The following is a 7,852-nucleotide window of genomic DNA, read 5'->3' as shown; positions in this document are numbered from 1 at the left end:
TATAAGAGTACCCTTTATGAAATCTGTAATTCAATTCTTTTTATAAATTGTTGTACAACAGCCGTGAAATATGTATTCATCTTCGAGTACCATACGCGTTTGGACACTTGATCGTATTGGACTACACAGTTTGTCGGAGGAACATCTTGTACACGGCAGGCTATTGAGTGTGTTGTTTCTTTTTTACTAATTCCACCAATTGCCTATACCTTATCTGGCACTCATCCTTTGAAACGTCCCATAAATTATAGTACATTTAACATAAAGAAAGAAAAAAAAAATACATGATAAAATAATCATACTTATACCTTTGTTTTCCCTTCAACGCAATTCGCGATTTTCTCCCATCTATCTACAGACGTGCTCTTAGGATATTTTATAAGAGCTGCTTCCAGCGCTCTTTGTTGCTCTTGACTCCATTCATTGACATTGTCCGCATTGTTCTCAGGACGTGTTTTCGCTTTTTTTGGACGTTCATCTACCATGATCTCCTCAGTAGGCGTACTGGGCTTCAACCCTTCATCTTTTATCTGATAAATGTATTATTTATCAAAAAAATTATTCGCGAAAATTAGAAATTATTCGATTTTAAAATAGCAACCTTTTTTGCCATATATGTAACTTCTGCAACAGTACGGTTCATCGTATCTGCAATCTTGTCCCACCTTTCGGACGTACCAGTCGGATACTTTTTCACAAGTTTTATCAGTTCTAGAATATCATCATCTGTCCACAACCCACCAGACATTGCTGGTTTCTGATAAATATGATTTGCTTCATTTTTCTTCGAAATCTCCTTCACTCCATTGCCACTTCTTTCTTGAGGAGTGAAACCTGTTCTCCGTCTCCTTGTACGGGATACAGGCTCTGGTTCTGGTTGTTCGTTTTCTTGTGCCCTGAAACAGTGTATATGGAAATTCTAAGCACATCCAATTAACAGAAAATGTTTAATGATAAAGCAATGTGCTCTATGTAAAAGTCAGATGTTATTTCACTTACAATGCTTCCTCTTCTTCTTGTTTCTTCCTACGTCTCCTCTCTTCCAAAACATTGTGCATTACACGTACAATTTCGGGTATGGATAGCGTGAAAGCTATTATCCATCTTGGAAATTGAAATGGTAGAGTATTCCAAATTGTTGGTGTAGGAATTTTCTCTAAAATGTCTGCCAAATCTGGTACATCCATCTTCCCCTTTTTATTCTTCTTCTGCATTTTTTGAAGTTTACTACCTAAAACTTGTTCCTGCAACATATATTAAAATAAAATGATGCAATTTTCAGTGATTATCAATTTTTCATGACCTTTTTACATACATATGTATATCTTTTTTCAAAGTATGCAGCCCATGCCACCACATATTGTCCAACCGTGAAGAGTAAAAATAAAATTATGCCTAACTCTACAAGTCCCATTTTCCGCACATGGCGGTAATAATATACAGCTGATCGCCAATTTGGCAACCCATTAACAAGTACATTGTCATATCTCTGACGTTTCCCCGGGTCCTTTAATATATCATACACAGCAACTAACTGAAATGCAAAATTACCAATTTTATTAAGTTTCATTTATATCAAAATTAAAACTATCAGAGAAACTTACTTTCCTGAACTGTTGTTCTGCATCCTGTGCAGAATTTTTGTCTGGATGCAATTGCAATGACAATCGTCTGAATGCTTTCTTAATCTCTGAAGCGTTCGCAGCCTGCAAAATTCATTATTTAACCACTCGTTTTGATTGAAAAATAATAAGAAAAGAAACTAACCTGTGGAACACCAAGGACCTCATAGAAATTTTGATTGACCTCCTCCACAACGTCAAACACCTCCAACTCGTCATTATCCCAAGCATTCGCGACCCCATACACGTTGAAAAAATACAAAACCCGAAAGATCAGTAGCAATGACACTCTCATCTTCTTTTTTTCTTTTATTCGCTACGTATGTACATTCATATCCATTGAAAAGTTTCCGCTTGTCGAAAGCCTACGTCGCAACCGTGACTTTACTCACGGTGGATCAATCTATGTAAAGGCAAAATGAGATATGTTAAAACACAAAGTGCCACATCGCAAGTTCCGTTGAGGTTAGGTTCGGAAAACGTAGGCCTTTTGTATCAAACGCGTCGACCATATAGATAAAAAATAGAACTTAACCTTGCTGCATGTATCTGTTGCGCTAAATTAAAGGCCCATTTTCAAACCTCGATATTTAAACCTAAAATCCTGCTTTACCGACCATGCCCTGATTCCTTTAATTAGTTTTTGCATATTATTGTAAATGACTTGCCAAATCTAACGAAGTAACTTTCTAACAATAAATATTAATGAATAAATGAAAAAATGTCATCGATATGTAAATTCGATTACGTAAAGATGTTCCATAGGCTGCAAGTACGTGTGCACACATGTATACGTGTAAAACAAGGTCGAAGTTGCCTGGGCTGTTCGAAAAAACGTATTTATCCCATGCAGAGATGAGATCGAAGGAAGAGGAGATTAGCCGAAGGACTAAGGATTAATTATAGCAGGTGAACGAGATTACGATTCGCAAGGGGTGGTATTGCCGATATGGTGGGCATAGTGTTGCAAACGTGGTACACAGATGACTCCACCAATTTCGGTTATTCGAGGCGCGGCGCACAGTGTGCTTTTGCATTCGCATGCATCACCGTCCTCAGGCTCGATTCGATCGAAAAATGTGTCTTCCGCTATATTTAAGTGCGACTGCACGCACTGTTTTCACGAGCTGTCGCCTGTAGGACGGTCGGAAAACGGTTCCTTCTCGCGCGAGCACAAGTTCCGGCCCCGGTATCGGGAAATTCCATGAATCCGTGGATCGACGATTAAACGGAAGGACCGCATCGTTAATTCCCTGACCGCGGATGGTCATCGTGGCGAACTCTTACTCGAAATTTCCATTGATTGTATTTATAGTGTCCTCCGGTTTATTTTTGCATGCGGTTCCTTTGAGAAAAAGATGCGCCTATCCGCTGGCTGACAGCGTTCACGCATCGTAAGTTGTTCCCTTTAACCAGGATCTAACAGCGGGGAAAACTGTGAAAAAGAGACGAAAAAAAAAAGAAAAGAAACGATTACAGTAAGGTCTTATTTGCATGTGTTCAGCCTGATGTGATATGTGTGGGTGTGCAAGTTATTATGCGCGCGCGTGCGTGTATGCATGTATAAATGTATATACATATTATATATACTGCATATATATATATATATGCACACACATGTATGTATCATACGCCACCTCTTATTTCGTTTGTGTTCTAAATTCGTGTCCCGTGCCGTTGTCGCGAATTTCTATGGGAGAATCGTTGACGCGTTATGGTAGAGGCTGGTGGCGAGCAAATACATAATTAGACTGCACCACGAAGATGTTATTCTTAGCGTGAAAACGCCGTAACGTTAGAACTACGAAAGTCTGTTTTTACCTGTGCTAGATTCTTTTAGTCGTCTATTTCGAATGTACCCTCACATGTCGCCGGGTATTGTCAACCTATAACTCTGTTAGAAACGTATAAATTCATATTCTTGAAATTTCCCTATTTTGAAATTAGTTCAATACTCGTTGATTCGCGAGTTTTGTGTATAGAAATGATAATTACCATTGTCCACGTTGCATAATGCATTATCAGCACTCCATAATGCAACTAAGTTGTCCTTCGTAATGGTTGAAATATTATCAGAATGTTAGTACAGTTACGAATGAGTTTTCCTGCAATGTTTTAATGTTAACGCTTCAACTACATCATTCCCACATTTGTACAATATGTCCAATCATTCATTATATGTATTACTCATGCTTGGAGACACTATGTCTAGCATATATACCTTTGTCCTTTAGTGTGGTGGTTTGTCTTCTTGTGCGGTGACGGACGTGGATCTGCCTAGCGCGAGTCTCTGACATTTGAGTGAAATACACAATATTAAAGCACAGAGTACGAAATGGAGTCTGCTATAGCTGGACGTAGGCGGACAACCGCTCGACATTCAGCAGAGGATCAGGCTCTCGATCAGATAGCCAAGGAGGTATGGCCTGATTATTTTATAAGAATGCAGGAGGGTGGAGTTAAGATAAAGAGAATAGTTGAAATTTAGAATTTTGTTACCAGTTTGCAAATTTTAAGTCAATTGTGTAACCTGAATAGCAGTATTCTGTTGCCTTAACAAGTATAATATGAGTTGGTAATGTTACTATATGTGTGCTTCACCTTGGGTGCTTACATGTATGCATGGTTGTGTTAGGTGGGGATTTATATCTTCCTTGATAAGTTTATCTTTAAACAAGAGTGTATAGGGAAAATTAATAAATAGGTGAGGCTTTGTATATACTGTATGTCACAGATATTAATTTCACTGATATTTTATCTCTTAATTACAACTAAATAATAGTGTAAGTATTTCTTAATCCAAAACTATTATTGGGTCCTGTGTGTACGCATATTATTTTCATGTAAATCCTAATAAGTGTTATCTGTTAGTTTAATACATTTTATGAGTGTTTCTATATCATGTGTCAATGTGTTATAATAAATTGAATGTGAAAATATGTTTTTGGTAACAGGATGGATTTTCCATACATACTTTCAGGCAGAAGCTAGATTAGCTGCTAGAAGACAGGCAAGGGCGGAAGCACGAGAAATACGGATGCGGGAGTTAGAAAGGCAACAAAAAGAGGCAGAGGAGAATGCAGATAGGGTTTATGATATGTGCGCAGGTATTTATTTAACATATTAAAAAATTCTAAATAAAATTTCGGAGAGTAATAAAATACTTTATTGTTTTCTTTTTTTAATTTTACAGCCGATGTGAATAGAACAATGAGAGTAACTCCCGATTCTGTGCGGACGTCACGCCTCCTCACAAATTCCAACAACTTTCAATCCAGTCGTCGGTCTTCTGAAGATTCTCTAGAAGATGCTGGACTAAGCAGAGATCTCAGGGTACCATTTTTTTTCATACTTTCATTTTACAAGTTTTTGTTCATACATTGTTCACAAATTTCTTTGCAGTTAGAGTTGAAAGAATTTGAGGAGAAATTTAGAAAGGCAATGATAGCTAATGCTCAGTTAGACAATGAGAAGTCTTCATATGCTTATCAAGTTGATTTATTAAAAGACAAATTGGAGGAACTGGAGGAGACAGTTGCACAATTACGTAGGGAACTTAGGGAGAAGAATCGAGAGTCCGAGCAGTTAAAGAGAATCAGTCAAAGATTGAAAGACGAGTCAGATATATGCCATGCACAACTATTAGAAAGAGATACGCTTATACAAGTAAGCAGAAACATGAAACACTTTATATGATTAACTTTCTCGTATTTATCGTGCCAAATGATTAATTTAAAAATGAAATTGATTTAGGAAAATGGTTTAGTTATTATTGATGATGAAGGAAGTGAAAACGAGGATAACGAGATTGAAAACGGTCCACGTCCAAGACGAAGAGTACTAGTCAGTACAGAAGCAGCAGAACTATTGCAAAATGCTGGAAAAGGTTCATTGGGTATGCATTCCAAGATATTCAATCACGATAAAGGCTCAAATGTACAAAGAAAAACTAATGTGTTAAATTGCAGATGTTCGGCTGAGGAAATTTGCTTCTGAAAAAAAAGAATTGCAAGACGAGATACGACATCTAAGATTGGAGTTAGAGGAGACAAGAAATCGTATTAGGTCCGAGAGATCGCCTGGTTCAGTATTAGGTTCATATTAACCTTACAATATACTCCTTAAGAAAATCATTACGTAAAACTTCACAATTTTTCAAATGTAATTTCTTTTACACTAGGTTGTTTATCAGACTCTGAAGACGTGCAACGAGAAGCAAACAAACTTTTGGCCGACTATAAGTTCAAGTTACAGAAGGCTGAACAGGACATGTCCACTTTGCAAGCCACGGTAGCCAGGTTAGAGAGTCAAGTGATACGATATAAATCAGCAGCGGAGGCCTCTGAGAAAGCAGAGGACGAATTAAAAGTGGAAAAGAGGAAATTACAAAGAGAAGTAAGCGGAATCTTCTCCGTTCTTAATTCTCTATTTTGCACTGAGTCTCATTACTGAATAAGTGAGGAAAATTTCATTTTTTATAGGTTAGGGAGACTCAGGGCCGTGTTGAAGAGCTAGAGACGGCGAATTCTCATCTGCAGAGGCGACTGGACAAACTTAAAAATGCGAAATCCGCTCTGTTGAAGGAGCTTTGACGGGACGACTTCTTGGGGTCCGTACAATGAGTCTGCCATTTTCTTCGAACCGTGTGTGCCGACGTTGCCTAAACACGAGATACTACTTAACACTTAATTGAATATATAATTTATGCGAAACGGAACGTGCATAGTAATCGTTACGCGATCTTACCATGATTTTTTTAATCGATTCTCTATTTGTACAATACTGCATACAAGAATACGTATGGCGTCCAAAAAATGGCCTCCGCGAGACGGGCCTTTTCAGGATCCCATACTTCTGAACAGTTATACGCTACCTAAAAACTTGTTGTGAAAGGAAATTGCTGTTTCTATATTCAACACGTTCTTTTCTTTCATTCTTTTTTTTTTTTTTTTTTTTTTTTTTTTTTTTTTTTTTTTGTTGACACTAACAATAATTGTTCTCTGCATTTCTCGGTGAAACGAAAAATAAAATAACAGCCTTTTAAATGCATTTCAAAACACCGAACTTTTTTTCCACGAATTCGCTAACAGTTATGGAGTCGATTCGTAATTTGTATATTATTTGGAGTGACACTGACTCGTATATCATAAATATTTTCCATGCTATGTCGTTTTTTAAAAGACGATAGTCTCGTGTTACTTTAGTTTTCTTACTAATAGAGCGGCATCGATGGAAGTTTGAAAGACGATTAATCATGAGAATATTCACTCATGGATTTATGATATACGAGTCATAATTTGAGATATTTGCGTACATGATGGACGATGAATGTAATTTTGCGTTACATCGAATAATTTATAAACGATATTTCTAAAGATATAAAAACGAAAAAATATTTATAACTCTCCTGCGAAAGAAACCCGCGTTATAGTTAAAGCTAGAATTTCGAATGGAAATCAATCCAAAAGTCTACGACGATTCATTTTCTACTATCAAACTGTGAAATTTGATTTTAAGTTATTTTATATCGTGCTCTTGTATTTTTGAGATAAACATCGATATATGGAATTTGTAATACTGAAAAATGGAACACCTTAACATTTATAAGACAAGAAAAGAAAAAACGAAAAAAAAAATTCCTACGGATTCTTAATAGTATTTGTAAATTTTTAAAACCGAGTATATAGCATTTTTTATCGATTGAATTGTCTCCAGAACTGATATACTTCTTATTCCTCGACTGATGCGAAGCAAAAAGAAAGTAGATGTATGATAGTGTGGTCTTTGTACATTCGAAATAAATTAAACTATGTTGTTGAAGCTATATAATATTCTTGGTATATAAATTTATTATATATATATATATTTTTTATGTGATACTGCATAAAGGTAAAAAAGAAGAACAAAACCATTTACAATCTTGTCAGTAAGGAATACGGATTTGAAGAAGAGCAAACAACCAGAAAAATAAAGGAAAATAAAGTAAACTTATTTATCTTATGTTTAGCTCTTACAAGTCATTGTTGGATTTATAATGGGTCATTATATACCCACTAGTTAATTGAATTAAAATACTACTTTTCAATGTCAAAAAGGATATTTATAAAGTTTTTCTTTTTTCGTTGAAGCAATCTATATTTAAACTAAAAACGTATTTGAAAAATAATAACTTGCAAATTGCAAATTATTATTTGTGACCATATATAAATTGTCACCCTTGTATATATTCC

At 36.0% G+C, this 7,852-nt stretch overlaps 2 protein-coding genes and 1 long non-coding RNA gene across 7 annotated transcripts; 1 reads left to right on the top strand and 2 right to left on the bottom strand.

Annotated features, from left to right (window-relative positions):
* Positions 1–6: 6 nt before the first annotated feature.
* LOC108575652 (dnaJ homolog subfamily C member 1-like) lies at positions 7–2,196 on the bottom strand. The gene is made up of 8 exons (XM_017938499.1): positions 2,158–2,196; positions 1,768–2,025; positions 1,605–1,706; positions 1,316–1,534; positions 1,000–1,244; positions 602–896; positions 309–530; positions 7–226 (listed from the first exon to the last, which is right to left on the bottom strand). Exons 2-8 carry the CDS (start codon positions 1,915–1,917, stop codon positions 161–163), a joined length of 1,299 nt encoding a protein of 432 aa, XP_017793988.1. The 5' UTR covers positions 1,918–2,025; positions 2,158–2,196; the 3' UTR covers positions 7–160.
* Positions 2,197–2,388: 192 nt separating this feature from the next.
* On the top strand, positions 2,389–6,551 carry LOC108575653 (leucine-rich repeat flightless-interacting protein 2). Of its 5 annotated transcripts, none has more exons than XM_017938502.1 (8): positions 2,389–2,531; positions 4,603–4,729; positions 4,816–4,955; positions 5,025–5,288; positions 5,376–5,517; positions 5,591–5,716; positions 5,803–6,017; positions 6,104–6,346. In XM_017938502.1, exons 2-8 carry the CDS (start codon positions 4,660–4,662, stop codon positions 6,212–6,214), a joined length of 1,068 nt encoding a protein of 355 aa, XP_017793991.1. In that variant the 5' UTR covers positions 2,389–2,531; positions 4,603–4,659; the 3' UTR covers positions 6,215–6,346. The 5 variants fall into 5 exon arrangements, with proteins under 5 accessions (XP_017793991.1, XP_017793993.1, XP_017793989.1 ...); XM_017938504.1 differs by lacking the exon at positions 2,389–2,531 and adding an exon at positions 2,562–3,016 and having other exon boundaries at positions 6,104–6,551; XM_017938500.1 differs by lacking the exon at positions 2,389–2,531 and adding an exon at positions 3,946–4,041.
* LOC108575655 lies at positions 2,994–3,914 on the bottom strand. Its single transcript, XR_001891433.1, has 4 exons — positions 3,844–3,914; positions 3,618–3,727; positions 3,444–3,516; positions 2,994–3,057 (listed from the first exon to the last, which is right to left on the bottom strand). It is a non-coding gene; the product is annotated as an uncharacterized LOC108575655 (long non-coding RNA).
* Positions 6,552–7,852: the final 1,301 nt, after the last annotated feature.

The sequence above is a fragment of the Habropoda laboriosa genome, unplaced genomic scaffold (genome assembly GCF_001263275.1).
Source record: "Habropoda laboriosa isolate 0110345459 unplaced genomic scaffold, ASM126327v1 scaffold295, whole genome shotgun sequence".
Classification (NCBI taxonomy): domain Eukaryota; kingdom Metazoa; phylum Arthropoda; class Insecta; order Hymenoptera; family Apidae; genus Habropoda; species Habropoda laboriosa.
The sequence above is the reverse complement of the archived record's forward strand: the minus strand, read 5'-3'. Positions and strand labels throughout refer to the sequence as shown.

What these genes read in the sequence shown, in the direction of transcription:
- LOC108575652 (XM_017938499.1), bottom strand. Translation starts at nt 1,917, where the DNA reads ATGAGAGTGTCATTGCTACTGATCTTTCGGGTTTTGTATTTTTTCAAC. An exon ending in TTGAAAAAAGATATACATAT is followed by an intron (nt 1,245 to 1,315) that starts GTATGTAAAAAG and finishes TATATGTTGCAG; the next exon opens with GAACAAGTTTTAGGTAGTAA. An exon ending in TTACATATATGGCAAAAAAG is followed by an intron (nt 531 to 601) that starts GTTGCTATTTTA and finishes TACATTTATCAG; the next exon opens with ATAAAAGATGAAGGGTTGAA.
- LOC108575653 (XM_017938500.1), top strand. Translation starts at nt 3,958, where the DNA reads ATGGAGTCTGCTATAGCTGGACGTAGGCGGACAACCGCTCGACATTCA. An exon ending in TCGATCAGATAGCCAAGGAG is followed by an intron (nt 4,042 to 4,602) that starts GTATGGCCTGAT and finishes ACATACTTTCAG; the next exon opens with GCAGAAGCTAGATTAGCTGC. An exon ending in AGAGGAAATTACAAAGAGAA is followed by an intron (nt 6,018 to 6,103) that starts GTAAGCGGAATC and finishes CATTTTTTATAG; the next exon opens with GTTAGGGAGACTCAGGGCCG.